Source organism: Taurulus bubalis (genome assembly GCF_910589615.1).
Source record: "Taurulus bubalis genome assembly, chromosome: 2".
NCBI classification, from domain to species: domain Eukaryota; kingdom Metazoa; phylum Chordata; class Actinopteri; order Perciformes; family Cottidae; genus Taurulus; species Taurulus bubalis.
Window position 1 is genome coordinate 46,922,914 of NC_136590.1, and position 16,695 is coordinate 46,939,608.

The 16,695-nt window shown below is 39.3% G+C and overlaps 2 protein-coding genes across 3 annotated transcripts; one reads left to right on the plus strand and one right to left on the minus strand.

Annotated features, from left to right (window-relative positions):
- The first annotated feature begins 662 nt into the window (after nt 1-662).
- On the plus strand, nt 663-7,179 carry LOC306753277 (microfibril-associated glycoprotein 4-like). 2 transcript variants are annotated; one of them, XM_079237145.1, is made up of 7 exons: nt 663-677; nt 801-974; nt 2,756-2,917; nt 3,083-3,121; nt 3,224-3,320; nt 6,304-6,471; nt 6,564-7,179. In XM_079237145.1, the coding sequence occupies exons 2-7, from the start codon at nt 837-839 to the stop codon at nt 6,815-6,817; spliced, it is 858 nt and encodes a 285-aa protein (XP_079093271.1). In that variant the 5' UTR covers nt 663-677; nt 801-836; the 3' UTR covers nt 6,818-7,179. The 2 variants fall into 2 exon arrangements, with proteins under 2 accessions (XP_079093271.1, XP_079093272.1); XM_079237146.1 differs by having other exon boundaries at nt 665-677; nt 902-974.
- Nucleotides 7,180-7,447: 268 nt separating this feature from the next.
- arg1 (arginase 1) lies at nt 7,448-16,024 on the minus strand (the record flags this gene model as incomplete). Its single annotated transcript, XM_079237968.1, has 8 exons — nt 7,448-7,965; nt 8,045-8,181; nt 8,399-8,503; nt 8,573-8,667; nt 13,208-13,367; nt 14,714-14,870; nt 15,730-15,802; nt 15,911-16,024. 8 exons carry the CDS (start codon nt 16,022-16,024, stop codon nt 7,802-7,804), a joined length of 1,005 nt encoding a protein of 334 aa, XP_079094094.1. The 3' UTR covers nt 7,448-7,801.
- Between the last annotated feature and the right edge of the window lie 671 nt (nt 16,025-16,695).

A 16,695-nucleotide genomic window follows, 5' to 3' on the forward strand; every position in this document is an offset into this window, starting at 1 on the left:
TCTCTGCAGCCCCAAAACAGAACAAAGGCAAAGGTAGATGGATGCAGTGCTTGAGCATGATGCCTACAGAGACACATTACTGCCTTCTGGTGTTAAACTCAGCGTCGCTGACCTAGAAAAACCAGGGTAACTGCACATCGAATTAATTCTATCAATTCAAAAAAAGTTTTTTCTTTTTTCAGATTCAATTCAAAAAACACAAAGGAAATACTCATTGCACAATAGGCCTTTGCCATACAGTTGCATGTTTGTTAACCTCGTAGCGTTCCTGTAAGATTTGCCTAACCAGGTAAACCCAAAGGAAACAGGAAGCTGTACTTGAACCATGTGGAGTAAATGCATGGTCTTGGTCTCTTTTGAAAGGAAACTCTCTGAAGCTTTTTCCCTCAATAGTCAGAATCACTTTCAGTGCTGCTGACAGTCAGTTTACATGAAAAGAATTCACAACCGCCTCGTTGGCAGAAAGACAGACTCAGCTTCCTGTTTTTCACATGAAGAGAGGAGGAGGAGGACATGAAGTCCAGCAGGATGCAGAGGAGGACAAACCGGGTTTGCTGGCTAACCTCACGTGTTATTCGTCCCTCCACTGAGTCTCTTGACGTCACTGAACCTCCTGCAGATATAAGACGCTGTGGTTTGGTTCCTCTTCACTCGGACCTGCAGGTGAGTTCAGACAGGTAAGACAGCAGAGACGAACCGGCTGCTCCGATTCAATGAACGTTAATAACGTTCATATCTAATTCATAGAAAATGTGTTTTATGAACAATCTGTAACTTGTGTTATTCTTCCCTCCATTGAGTCTGCAAGGCGCCGGTGGAAGGAACTTCCTGAAACGATGGATCTGTTAATATCTGACATGCTGAGATGTACTTCTGACTGTTCCTTGTTCCTCGTGAGCAGATCTGAGCGTCGTCTTGCATCTTCAGAGCGTCAGACGGATCCACGTCGTCTCAGCAGAAATCTGACGATGAAGGTAAGCGTTTGTGATGTCGTGGATCAGAAGGTCTCGACAGGTTCTAGCTCCCAACCCCGCCGTAGCGTTCCTGTAAGATTTGCCCAAAACGCCTATCCAGGTAAACCCAAAGGAAGTTGCAAGCTGTACTTGAACCATGTGGAGTAAATGCATGGTCTTGGTCTCTTTTGAAAGGGAACAATCTGAAGCTTTTCCCCTCAATAGTCAGAATCACTTTAAGTGCTGCTGACACTGAGTTATATGAGTTTGAACACACTAAAGTATAAGGTTTTTATTTCCGCCTGAACATTTCTTTGTAAATAGATCACGAGTAGCCAGATGCAGGGAAAGCTGCTTGCCAGCGACATAATAGAATGTGACGCACATTTGAGTAAAAAAAATATTAGAAGAGTTCCCTTTAAGAGATTTTCCACTTGGCAAAGCCTCAGGGAGCAACAGAGGTGCGAAAGAGCCGCGCATTGCTGACCCCTGGGTAGGGTTGGGTACCGAGAACCGGTGCCACAACACGTCCGGTACCTACCGGACCGAAAAGCAACGCAGATTTCGGTGCTTCCTTCCGGTGCCTGAGCCGATTTAAATACTTTTTTTTTTACACTACTCTGTAAAGTTGCTCGGTATATAGATACTAAAAAGGTAGCGCGGTGCCCGCACGCTAAAAACGATTATTAAAATAGCTAAAAACGATTATTAAAATAGCTAAAAACGATTATTAAAATAGCGGATCAGAGCACACTGCTGCTCTGCTCTCTGTCTGCCTGCATGCAGAGCGGGGCTCGAGGGGGCGGGGCTCGAGGGGGCGGGGCTCGAGGGGGCGGGGCTCGAGGGGCGGGGCTCGAGGGGCGGGGCTTCCAGCGCTCACACACACACAGTGCGCGCACACAGAGATCGCTGCAGACACGAGCACGAGCTTTTGAACGCCCGTCCTCGGCTTGATGGAACAAATCTCTCCAGTTGATATTAATGGTGACGTGCAGTCCATAAAGCAGCAGTTTTAGGATCCAACAGAGTCTGAGTTCTGTTGCACACGGTCCCATCAGAACACCTGATTGTTCTTTTTTAAATATATATTGTTTATAGTTTGAAGTTAAAAGGTTTGAAGCTGTACTTTGAAGTCAAGTGTTTTGTATGTACTTATTTATTTATATCTATAGTATACTTTAAACAGTTAATAATATTGTTCAATTTGAAGAAAAAAAATGTCCTTGGCAATAAAAAAGTATGGGTTCAGGCACCGTTTAGGCACCGGCATCGTTTTAAAAGTATCGGTTTAGCACCGGTATCGGAAAAAACCCAAACGATACCATCCCTACCCCTGGGCTGCTGCTTCCTCAACCTGCACTGCATCTCTTTCTGCAGGTCAAGATTCATGTAGTGTTTCTGATTCGCCACTTCAGCCAATTAAATGACAGCATCTTGTCTCGCAGACTCAAAGTCGCATTGGAAAACGTGGAATTTTTTTTCGTATTGGTGGGGACAATTGTATCTTTCCCAAAGTTGGTCGTTACTAGTCCCTATGGACCCTATGCAAACCTCCGCCCTTGGGCAGACCCTGTACTTCAATGTGGACTCTCGTTGTCATTCAGGACATGAAGCTCCTATTTGTTCAAGTGGGGATTCATTTGAAAGGTTCGCTCTTCATAGCTAGTAAGACCCGTCCCACAGCGACACCAGTTAGAAGCACTGGGCCGACGACCAAACGTCGGTATCTGATGAGTTGGGAGGGAGAACGTGTCGGGAACAAACCCTAGAACAGAAAGTAAAGCCCGACCCGGTTCCAGCAGGTTTCCGCCGCCCTCCTCCTGCTCCTCCTGCCGGCTCCGCTGCTGATCAGCTGCTCTGAGCTCGTCCAGCCGCCGGACTGCAGCGACATCCACCGACAGGACCACCACTCACCCAGCGGGGTGTACACCATCTACCCCGCTGGAGAGAGGTCCGCTGTGCAGGTGAGCCACACCTTTACACCACAAAGAGCTTCTGTCTTCTGGCTCCTTGTGAACCAGACTGTTTATAGTCCTTGGTTTGTGGACTGATGTCTGGAACCTTATGTGGACTGAGGAGGAGCGACGTGGAGAGTGTATGTATCTTTACTGGTGACTGTGTGTGTGCAGGTGTACTGTGACATGACGTCAGAAGGAGGACGGTGGACGGTGAGTATTTACGGGAAGTATGAGCACTTCCAGTTGGACCTTCACAATAAATCACATCACACCTTGTTGTTTGGAAACTTGAGCCGTCAGATATCCCCCCAGGTGTTCCAGAGGAGGATGGACGGCTCGCTGAACTTCTACCGGTCCTGGGACCAATACAAGTTTGGCTTTGGCAGCGCTGCAGGAGAGCACTGGCTCGGTGAGAAATTAAACCAAACTATGACTTCATGCTCAGCTTCGACGGAAAAGTTTCTAAGATTAAGATTCTAATAATAATAATAATTATGCATTTAATTTATATAGCGCTTTTCTTAGTACTTAAAGTCACTTTACACCACATTTACAATGTCCTAAAAACTATGCATGTTTTGATTTGTGACTTGAATGTGGAGAGGACAGTGCAGTCTGGGATGGGTTTGGGGAGCGAGTTCCAGAGGGAGGGGGCGCTATAGAGAAGGCTCTGTCACCCCATGTCCGGTGCTTGGTCCTATGGGGATGGACAGGAGGCATCAGGGGAGCTGACGGGATGGAGGGTGGTGGTGGAGCAGGTCGGTGAGGGGGAGGGGGTCTAATCATGGAGGGCTTTGTGAGTGAGAAGAAGGATTTCATATTGGATCCGTTGTGGGACGGGAAGCCAGTGGAGGTTCTGGAGAACAGGGGGGATGTGATCCCGGGAGCAGGTGAGCAGCCGAGCAGCAGAGTTCTGGAGTTTATTGAGGATGTTTTTTAAGTGAAAGAATGCAGTTCTGGTGATTTGTTTGACGTGGTGTTCGAAGGAGAGGTTGCTGTCAAACATGTGATGTGTGGGGAGGAGACGGAGTGGAGCTGTCGATGGTGAGGGAGAAGTTGTGACTGGTTTTGGTGAGGGAATGGGGACCTATGATGATCATATCAGATTCATCACAGTTGAGTTTTAGAAAATTGGTTTGCATCCATGATTTAATGTCAGTGAGGCTGTCAGTCAGAGTGGAGTGAGGAGCAGTGGTGATGACTTTGTGGAGATGTAGAGCTGGACATCATCGGCGTAGCAGTGGAAGAGGAGACCATGTTGACGGATAATGTGACCAAGAGGGAGCCGGTAGAGGATGAACAGAAGAGAACCAAGCACCGACCCCTGGGGGACGCCTTGAGAAGAGGAGCGGTGGAGGAGGTGCAGCTGTTGATGCTGATGAACTGTTGTCTGTTTGTTAGATATGAGTTGAGCCAGGAGAGAGCAGTTCCAGTGATGTTGAGGGACGATTCGAGGCGGGAGAGAAGGATGCTGTGGTTGATGGTGTGGAAGGCTGCAGTGAGATTGAGGAGAATGAGAATGTTGAGGTGGCCAGAGTCTGAGGAGAGGAGGAGGTCGTTAGTGACTTTCAGAAGGGCTGTTTCAGTGCTGTGAGCGGAAACCGGATTGAAAAGGCTCGAACAGATCGTTGGAAATGAGGTGGGATTTGATTCGTGCAGAGACGACGCGTTCCAGTATTTTTGACAGGAAGGGGAGATTTGAGATGGGCCGGAAATTGCTCATGGAGTCAGGGTCAAGTCCAGGTTTCTCGAGGATGGGGGCGACAGCAGCCAGTTCAAGTGTGTCGGGGACTGAGCCGGAGTTGAGGGAGGAGTTAATTATTGCTGTGATGAGTGGTGCGATGGCTGGGAGACAGTCCTTTATGAGAGTAGACGGGATGGGATCCAGGACACAGGTGGAGCTTCTCATTCCTGTGGGGAAGGAGGAGAGCTCCAGTGGGGACACAGGGGAGAACTTAGAAAGGGGCTGAGGGGTGAATATGGGGGGGAAGGGTGGGGGAGGTGTTCAGGTGCTTTAAAGGAGGCTCCGACCGAGTGTTGAACCTCAGATCTAGGAGGAGTTGTGTCCTGGCTGTGGACCAGTAGACCAGCTCTTTACCTTGCAGGTCTGTTGGAGGGCTCATGGGATTTTGCCCATCAGGTCTACATGTGTCTTGTGGACTTGGAGAGTCCTGCGGGGAACACAGGATACCGGGGTTGGTAAGACCAGCCAAATGGGCTTCTGCCAATCGGCTTGAAGCTCCGTCACTGAGAGCTAAACACTCTACCAAGTCACGACTGTTTGCTGTCCTGCTCCTCATTGGTGGAATGAGCTCCCCATTGACATCAGGACAGCAGAAAGACTCTACATCTTCCACCGCAAAGAGGTGTTCAGGGCACGTCCAACTGGCAAAAGGCCCTGAGATGGACCCAGAACACACTGAGGGGTCTATCTACCTCGTCTGGTCTAGGAACCTTCTGGGTTCCCAAGGAAGGCCTTGCTTGGAAGAGGCTTCATTAGAATACCCCATGAACCCCGATAAGAGCAAGATGTCGGGTCACATGACCTGAATCAGGAACCAGGAAGTCAGGAAGTAAAAGTATTAATACCACAGTGTAGAAATACTCTGTACCAAGTAACATGACTAATTCATCTGGACAATATAACATCATTATTGAAGCATTAATCACTTCAATGTTACAACTTATTTTATTGACTATATATAATGTATTATTATTATTTATTATATATCATTTATTATTATATAAAGTAATTCATTGGTTGATTAATCGGATAAATGTAGTAAAAAGTACAACATTGACTCTGAGATGTAGTAAAAGTATAAAGTACACTCGGATAAAGAAGTGAATGTTGTTTCTGTTCCACCAACAACTAAGTGGAGCAGCTGTTGTTGTTGTTGTTTGTTTTTGACAGAAATGATTCTTTTAATGAATGTAAAATATATTCCTAGCCAGAATAAATAAAGTATATAAAAAAGGTCTCCTTCCAAAAACTTAAACACAACAATCACCGTGTTTATGTTCACATGTTTTATGAAGTATTTCATCAGAAAAACTGTGAAAATACTAAATTCAATAAAAATTAAAGTCACATGACAGATCAGCTGGACAAATATTAAATATTAACTATTAACTCATTTACACGAGACGTCCAACAGCAGCTGACTTTCTAGACTATTGGGACTCGTCTTCTATTCTTTTGTTGTTTTTATCTTCTTTTGTTGTTTTTATCTTTTTTATGTTATTTTTCTCTTTTGTTATTTTTCTGACTTTTATGATGAACATACCACAACATAAAGTTCACATATTAAAACTCCAGAAATGGGGCCAAAGTCTTGAGATCATTTTGTTCTTTTCCTGAATTTAAATGTCAGAGTTGTGTGTGTGCACAGGGCTCGACATCATCCACTACCTGACGCAGAAACAGAACTATGAGCTGCTGGTCGACATGGAGGACTTCACCGGGGGGAAAGTGTTCGCTCGCTACTCCCTGTTCTCCGTCGGTTCCGAATGTGACGGATTTGTAATGAACGTCTCCGGATTCATCAACGGAGGGGCGGGTGAGTGTGTTATTACAACAAAAAGGTTTTCAGCTCATAGTCAAAGTTTAAACTGATCTACAAACCACAGGTTCTGGTCTGTGTTTCTGTAGGAGACTCCCTGGCTAGCCACAATGGAGCCAAGTTCTCCACCTTCGACAAAGACCAGGACAACAATGTGAGAAACTGTGCTAAACTATACCTGGGGGCGTTCTGGTACAATAGCTGTCACCATGCAAACCCTAACGGGGTTTATCGTTGGGGGGCTGACAGCACTATCTATGCTGTTGGGGTGGAGTGGTACCATTGGAAGGGTTACGACTACTCCCTGAAGGCCTTCAGCATGAAGATCCGTCCTGTGCAGTAGTTCAGCACCAACGTGCAGCAGAACATCAGCTGATCTCTTGTGATTTATTTCTCTTTCTCTTATAAACTTGTAATCTCACTGTCGAAGAAAACCAGCGGATGTTTGTACCGTTTGTGATAAAAATCAGAATAATTTATTGGGCAATACGTTGCACATGAAAGGAACTTGACTTAATGAAATGTGCATAACAATAAACATCGACCCAACGGCCCCTAATCTAGAAATGTAAACGCACAATAAACCTGAAGCTGAGCATAAAGCTGACGTCTTCACTGTGTCAACATGAATGCATTATATTTCATCTTCAAGGTGGGAACTTTACACTTTAGAATGAACAAGAAATAAAAACAGTTGTTGGCTCACGACGTGTTCAGAAAGAAAGAAACCTTTCATGTCTTAAACACAAAAGTCATAAACATATCAAATATATACCCTTCTATATATATATAGAATACATATGAATATATATGTGTATATATATATATATATATATATATATATATATATATATATATATATATATATATATATATACACGATTCTTGACCAGCTGAGGGTCATCAGGTTGTTAAATGGTCTCTCAGAATATCAGGAATAATAACTAAATATTGATTAAACTGGATTAAAACGTTTTTAATTACATTTTCACAATATAAAACATTGTTTTACATTTATTTTGATGAAGTGACCCTTCAGGCACTGTAATGACATTTTATCAACAGAACATCAACAATCAATGACTTCTTATTCATTCAACAAATATATGTTGCTTCCTATCAACAGAATATTCAATAATAATCTATAATCTGAATAATGAACCAAAAGGATAATTGATGCAGAAGATTCATCAATGAACAAGTTGAGCATCTTTGTTCAGAACTTGTCCTCCGGTTATTGATCTCTGAGGGTCCCTTTAGTTCCCGCCAGTGATCAGAGGCGTTCAGGTGTCGTCGGTCTAGCGGGAGAGGCCGGCGTCGCCCCCCGTCAAGGCTCGGACAGGCGGTAATCCGGCGGGTGGTTTCCGCCGCGGAGGCGTCCGAAGCAAGCGAGCAGCAGGTCCACCGCGGTGCTGACGGTGGACCGGACCTCCTCCTCGGTCTGACCCCTCAGAGGATTCACCTCCACCAGGTCCACCGCCGACAGGAGACCTGCAGGACAGGAGCGCAGACTCAGCGGGGTGTCTGCAGCCTCGATGCTAAGCTATGCTAACCGGCTGTTGCAGCTCACCGGTCTGACTGAGGTGCTCAGCGATGTAGACTCCCTCTCTGTAGGTCAGCCCCCCCGCTACAGGGGTCCCCGTCGCCGGGGTCACCGAGGGGTCGATGGCGTCGATGTCGTAGCTCAGGTGGATCGGTTTATTCCCTCTGGAATATTATATAATACTTATTTTTTTTTTTTCCAATTTTACATTACATTTTATCATATATTTGATTAATTATTATTATTATTCATTTATTTAGAAGAAGAAGAAGAAGAAGAAGAAGAAGAAGAAGAAGAAGAAGAAGAAGAAGAAGAAGAAGAAGAAGAAGAAGAAGCGCTCTCTGGGCTGGTTTCCTGCTGGGTGTGAAACAGGAAGTCTACCTGGCCGACAGGTAGTCGCAGGTCTCCTCCATGACTCTGGCGACGCCCAGCTGGTCCACCTCCCTCATGGAGAAGGCCTTCACGCCCAGCAGCTTCAGGATGTAGCTGTGGAACACGACTCGTCAGCTTCACGTCACTCAGCAGAATGTTCTGAGAGGAAGTACAAGGACCTACTGCTCTGCTGGGTCCAGGTCCCTCAGGCCCACGTAGACCAGGTCCCTGGCCCTCACACAGGGTCTGATCCACGAGAAGGGGGGCAGGGCGGGCATCTGGAGACAGAACGACCTTAAATTCATGACTTTAAATTCACAACCTTAAATTCATGACTTATTCACAACCTTAAAGTCACGACTTTAAATTCACAACCTTAAATTCACAACTTTAAATTCACAACCTTAAATCCACAACCTTGAATCCACAATCTTAAAGTCACGACTTTAAGTTCACAACCTTAAATTCACAACCTAAAATTCACAATCTTAAATTCATGACTTATTCACAACCTTAAATTCACAACCTCAAAGTCACAACCTTAAATCCACAACCTTAAAGTCACGACTTTAAGTTCACAACTTTAAATTCACGACTTTCAATTCACAACCTTAAAGTCACGACCTTAAATTCACAACCTTAAATTCACAACCTTAAAGTCACGACTTTAAATTCACAACCTTAAATTCACGACTTTAAATTCACAACCTTAAAGTCACGACCTTAAATTCATGACTTTAAATTCACAACCTTAAATTCACAACATTATATTCACAACTTTAATTTCACAACTTTTTATTGATGACGACCTTAATTCATGACTTTAAACTCACGGCCTTAAATTCCCGACTTTAAATTTTCGTCACAACCTTAAATTCACGACGACCTTGAATTCACGACTTTAAATTCACAACTTTATATTCACAACTTCAAATATACAACTTTAAATTCACAACTTTATATATACAACTTTAAATTCACATTCTTAAATTCATGACGCTAAATTCACAACTTTATATTCACGACTTTAAATTCACAACTTTTTATTCAAAACATTATATGTACAACTTTAAATTCACGACGACCACAAGTTTGCAACCTTAAATTCATGCCTAATTCACAACCTTAAATTCACGACTTTAAAATCACGACTTTAAATTAACAACCTTAAAGTCAGGACGATAAATTCACGACTTTGAGTTCACAACCTTAAATTCACGACTTAAATACACAACTTAAATTCACGACTTTGAATTCACAACTTAAATTCATGACTTTAAATTCAAACCTTAAATTTATGACTTTGAATTCAAACCTTAAATTCACGACTTTGAATTCACTACTTAAATTCACAACCTTAAATTCATGACTTTAAATTCACGACCTTAAATTCACAACCTTAAATTCACGACTTATTCACAACCTTAAAGTCACGACTTTAAATTCACGACCTTAAATTCACAACTTGAAATTCACAACCTTAAAGTCACAACTTTAAATTCACGGCTTTAAATGCACAACCTTAAATTCATGACTATAAATTCACAACCTTAAATTCATGACTTTAAATTCACGACCTAAAATTCACAACCTTAAATTCATAAACTTAAAGTCACGAATTTAAATTCACGACTTTAAAATCACGACTGTAAATTAACAACCTTAAAGTCAGGACGATAAATTCACTTTGAGTTCACGACCTTAAATTCACAACTTAAATACACAACTTAAATTCATGACTTTAAATTTAAACCTTAAATTCATGACTTTAATTTCAAACCTTAAATTCACGACTTTGAATTCACTACTTAAATTCACAACCTAAAATTCACAACCTTAAATTCACAACCTTAAAGTCACGACTTTAAATTCACAACCTTAAATTCACAACTTTAAATTCACAACCTTAAATCCACAACCTTGAATCCACAATCTTAAAGTCACGACTTTAAGTTCACAACCTTAAATTCACGACTTTAAATTCACAACTTTAAAGTCACGACCTTAAATTCATGACTTTAAATTCACAACCTTAAAGTCACAACCTTAAATTCACAACCTTAAATTCACAACCTTAAAGTCACGACTTTAAATTCACAACCTTAAATTCACGACTTTAAATTCACATTCTTTAAGTAACGACCTTAAATTCATGACTTTAAATTCACAACCTAAAATTCACAATCTTAAATTCATGACTTATTCACAACCTTAAATTCACAACCTCAAAGTCACAACCTTAAATCCACAACCTTAAAGTCACGACTTTAAGTTCACAACTTTAAATTCACGACTTTCAATTCACAACCTTAAAGTCACGACCTTAAATTCACAACCTTAAATTCACAACCTTAAAGTCACGACTTTAAATTCACAACCTTAAATTCACGACTTTAAATTCACAACCTTAAAGTCACGACCTTAAATTCATGACTTTAAATTCACAACCTTAAATTCACAACATTATATTCACAACTTTAATTTCACAACTTTTTATTGATGACGACCTTAATTCATGACTTTAAACTCACGGCCTTAAATTCCCGACTTTAAATTTTCGTCACAACCTTAAATTCACGACGACCTTGAATTCACGACTTTAAATTCACAACTTTATATTCACAACTTCAAATATACAACTTTAAATTCACAACTTTATATATACAACTTTAAATTCACATTCTTAAATTCATGACGCTAAATTCACAACTTTATATTCACGACTTTAAATTCACAACTTTTTATTCAAAACATTATATGTACAACTTTAAATTCACGACGACCACAAGTTTGCAACCTTAAATTCATGCCTAATTCACAACCTTAAATTCACGACTTTAAAATCACGACTTTAAATTAACAACCTTAAAGTCAGGACGATAAATTCACGACTTTGAGTTCACAACCTTAAATTCACGACTTAAATACACAACTTAAATTCACGACTTTGAATTCACAACTTAAATTCATGACTTTAAATTCAAACCTTAAATTCATGACTTTGAATTCAAACCTTAAATTCACGACTTTGAATTCACTACTTAAATTCACAACCTTAAATTCACAACCTTAAATTCATGACTTTAAATTCACGACCTTAAATTCACAACCTTAAATTCATGACTTATTCACAACCTTAAAGTCACGACTTTAAATTCACGACCTTAAATTCACAACTTGAAATTCACAACCTTAAAGTCACAACTTTAAATTCACGGCTTTAAATGCACAACCTTAAATTCATGACTATAAATTCACAACCTTAAATTCATGACTTTAAATTCACGACCTAAAATTCACAACCTTAAATTCATAAACTTAAAGTCACGAATTTAAATTCACGACTTTAAAATCACGACTGTAAATTAACAACCTTAAAGTCAGGACGATAAATTCACTTTGAGTTCACGACCTTAAATTCACAGCTTAAATACACAACTTAAATTCATGACTTTAAATTTAAACCTTAAATTCATGACTTTAATTTCAAACCTTAAATTCACGACTTTGAATTCACTACTTAAATTCACAACCTAAAATTCACAACCTTAAATTCACAAACTTAAAGTCACGAATTTAAATTCACGACCTTAAATTCATGACTTTAAAATCACAACCTTAAATTCATGACTTTAAATTCACAACCTTAAATTCATGACTTTAAATTCACAACCTTAAATCCACAACCTTAAAATCACAACTTTAAATTCACGACTTTAAATTCACAACCTTAAATTCCTGACTTTAAATTCACAACCTTAAATTCCTGACTTTAAATTCACGACCTTAAATTCACAACATTAAATTCAAACGTTAAATTCACAACCTTAAATTCATGACTTTAAATCCACAACCTTAAAGTCACAACTTTAAATTCACGACCTAAAATTCACAACCTTAAATTCACAACTTATTCACAACCTTAAAGTCACGACTTTAAATTCACGACCTTAAATTCACAACTTTAAATTCACAATCTTAAATCCACGACTTACACACAAACTAAAGGTCACGACTTTAAATTCACGACCTTAAATTCACAAACTTAAATCCACAACCTTAAAGTCACGACTATAAATTCACAACCTTAAATTCACAACATTATATTTTATTTCACAACTTTAAATTCACGACGACCTTAATTCATGACTTTAAATTCACGGCCTTAAATTCCCGACTTTAAATTTTCGTCACAACCTTAAATTCACGACGACCTTGAATTCACGACTTTAAATTCACAACTTCATATATACAACTTTAAATTCACAACTTTATATTCAAAACTTTATATATACAACTTTATATTCACAACTTCATATATACAACTTTAAATTCACAACTTCATATATATACAACTTAAATCCCCAACCTTAAATTCATGACTTTGAATTCACAACTTTATATTCACAACTTCATATATACAACTTTAAATTCACAACTTTATATATATTACTTTAAATTCACAACTTTAAATTCACAACTTTATATTCACAACTTTATATATACAACTTTATATTCACAACTTTATATTTACAACTTTAAATTCACAACTTTATATTCACAACTTCATATATACAACTTTATATTCACAACTTCATATATACAACTTTAAATTCACAACTTCATATATATACAACTTAAATCCCCAACCTTAAATTCATGACTTTGAATTCACAACTTAAATTCACGACATTAAATCCACAACTTAAATTCACAATTTAAATTCACGACCTTAAATCCACAACCTTAAAGTCACGACATTAAATCCACAACTTAAATTCACAACTTTAAATCGCCCCCCGGACGCGACCCCCTGACCTTGGGCCTCAGCTCGTGCAGCAGGTAAGACATCGGCTGCCCGTGGATGTTTCCCGTGTTGGAGCTCAGCGGCGTGTTGATGTCGGCGTGGGCGTCGACCCAGACGACGCTCAGATCTCCCACCGCCGCCGCGTGACCGTGAATGGAGCCGATGGCCAGACTGATAAGACAGAGTACTAGTACTTAGAGTATTTACTTCAATACTACAATACATAACTCAGAGGAAGTATTGCACTTTTTACTGCTGTGATAATATTCTCTAATACAATATATTAGTTTCCTGTTGGAGAGTTCACGCGTTTCCACCACAATGTTTAAAAAATAAAAGATATAAAAGTATTGCAAAAGGTTGTAAAGAATCACAAGCAGACTTTTCTATGAAACTCATGTATTATTAAACATATATATATATATATATGTTTAATAATATATATATATATATATATATATATATATATATATATATTATACTTTTATATATATATACAAATATTTAATACATAACAATCTAATAATTTTATTTCTTTTTTTACATCTAAAATAAATTATCTCTAAATATATTAACTATATGTATGTATACATTTATATATATATATACACACATATAGTAATACATATTATATTATATAATATAAGTTCAGTAGTCAAACGGTCAGTAAAATCTGAACTCATCGATCGATCACACTGTTTGATCTGGAAGACTGTGTGTGTGTGTGTGTATGTGTGTGTGTGTATGTGTGTGTGTGTATGTGTGTGTGTGTGTGTCTTGCTGGTGGATGATTGACAGACTCTGATGCTGATGTTGTTACTGAACACACAAGTGTGGTATTAGTACTCTGACGGTGTTTTCACAGTATTAGAGGTACTCTGAGTGTGGTACAGGCCGTGGTAATACTCTGACAGGAGTACTAGTACCTGTACTGGTACTAGTACACCTGAAACAGAGTACTAGTGCTAGTACTCTGTCTCAGGTGTACTAGTATTCTGACAGTAGTACTAGTACACTGTCTCAGGTGTACCAGTACTCTGTGTACTTGTACCTGTGGCCTGACAGTAGTACTCTGTGTACTTGTACCTGTGGCCTGACAGTAGTACTCTGTGTACTAGTACCTGTGGTCTTACAGTAGTACTCGTAGTACTCTGTGTACTAGTACCTGTGGCCTGACAGTAGTACTCTGTGTACAAGTACCTGTGGTCTGACAGCAGTACTAGTAGTAGTAGTACTCTGTGTACTAGTATCATTGGTCTGACAGTAGTACTCTGTGTATTCTGTGTACTAGTACCTGTGGTCTGACAGCAGTACTAGTAGTAGTAGTACTCTGTGTACTAGTACCTGTGGTCTTACAGTAGTACTCGTAGTACTCTGTGTACTAGTACCTGTGGCCTGACAGTAGTACTCTGTGTACAAGTACCTGTGGTCTGACAGTAGTACTAGTAGTAGTAGTACTCTGTGTACTAGTATCATTGGTCTGACAGTAGTACTCTGTGTATTCTGTGTACTAGTACCTGTGGTCCCCCCCCAGCATCAGGGCCGTGTGGCCGTCCCTCTTCACGGCCTGCAGTGCCTCAGACAGCCTGCGGGCGGCGCGGCCCACGGCCACCGGGCCCGACTCCTCCTCCAGGTCCTCCACCGCAACGTTCCCATAATCCTTCACTTCACAGCCTGTGGGCAGAAACCATGTTATTGATATTATTATGATATTATTGATGTTATTATTATATTATTATTATTATATTATTATATTATTATTATTAATATAATTATTATATTATATTATTATGATATTAATACTATAATTATTATATTATATATATTAATAATAATATAATAATTATAGTAATAGTAATAATATAATAATAATATAAAATTATATATATTGTAATAATATATTATTATTATATATATTATTATTATTATATTATTATTATAAATTATTATTATTATTATATTTATATATTATACATTGTTATTATAATATATATATAACATTATATTATTATTATATTATTATTACTATAATTATTATATTATATTCATAACATCAGTCGACAAAAGAAGAAAACGTCAGTCGAGGTCAATTTTTCCCAGAATGCTCTCTGGGTGAACATTAACAGTCAAGAGATCATTGGTACATGTTGTAAAGTAAAAACACACACACACACACACACACACACACACACACACACACACACACACAAACTAAACAACAAAGTAAATCATTGAAGTTTTTCTGATCTGTACTTTGTCTCAACATTCATCAGATTTATACTCAGTTACTTTATGTATACTTTATGTATACTTTATGTATACTTTATGTATACTTATGTGTTGAGACACACATTAATAAAACTCACACTTCCTGAGCTGCAAATTAACGTTTCCCAGATATATATATATATATATATATATATATATATATATATATATATATATATATATATATATATATATATATATATATATATATATATATATATAAATGCACACATATATATATAAGTTTCAGTACTTTTACCGTCACCTGTCTCGCGCAGTCTGGTGAGGAGTCCCGCGGCTCGGATCAGGTCTGGACCGCGCTCCACCCCGGCACGCGGCTACCACCACCACAACAACAACAACAACAACAACAACAACACAACAACAACAACATTAACATTAACAACAGCTCGCGCACGCGCCGCAGCGTGTCCTCGCGCACGCACCTGTCCCCTGGAGGAAGGCGCCCCGACGACCCCCACAGACTGATGAAGATGATGAAGATGATGAAGATGCCGCGCGTGAGGAAGACTGCGCTGCAGCGCGCTCGCGCTCCTCATGACTGGCTGAATGTCGCCGGGGACACGCGCCTCCTGAGTATACCTGCCGTGACGTCACCGCCCGTGACGTGACGTCACTAGTTAATGACCAATCTTTATTTTTAAACCAGTCAAATCACCACCGAAGAAGAGTTGAAAAAAACGTATTAACTACAGCAGCTAATTATATTATAATAAAGTATTATTCTAACTAATAATGCTTTAATGTAATTATATTATAATAAAGTATTATTATAACTAATAATACTTTAATGTAATTATATTACGATAAAGTATTATTATAACTAATTATAGTAATACTTTATTCTAATTATATTATGATAAAATAATACTATAACTAATTATAGTAATACTTTATTCTAATTATATTATGATAAAATAATACTATAACTAATTATAGTAATACTTTATTGCAATAATATTACATCAGCAGGGCCATAGCAGCAGGCAGGACCGGTTCCATCAGCAGGGCAATGGCAGCAGGCAGGACCGGTTACATCAGCAGGGCCATGGCAGCAGGCAGGACCGGTTACATCAGCAGGGCCATGGCAGCAGACAGGACCGGTTTCATCAGCAGGGCCATGGCAGCAGACAGGACCGGTTCCAGACAGTCATGAATCCATGGAAAAAGAAAGTAGAGTTAGTAATGTGCATTGAAGAGACAATCATTT

Bases quoted from the DNA above. Each gene is read 5' to 3' on its own strand.
- LOC306753277 (XM_079237145.1), top strand. From the start codon at position 837: ATGGATCTGTTAATATCTGACATGCTGAGATGTACTTCTGACTGTTCC. The intron at 2,918-3,082 runs GTGAGCCACACC...GTGTGTGTGCAG, and splicing joins GAGAGAGGTCCGCTGTGCAG to GTGTACTGTGACATGACGTC. The intron at 6,472-6,563 runs GTGAGTGTGTTA...GTGTTTCTGTAG, and splicing joins ATTCATCAACGGAGGGGCGG to GAGACTCCCTGGCTAGCCAC.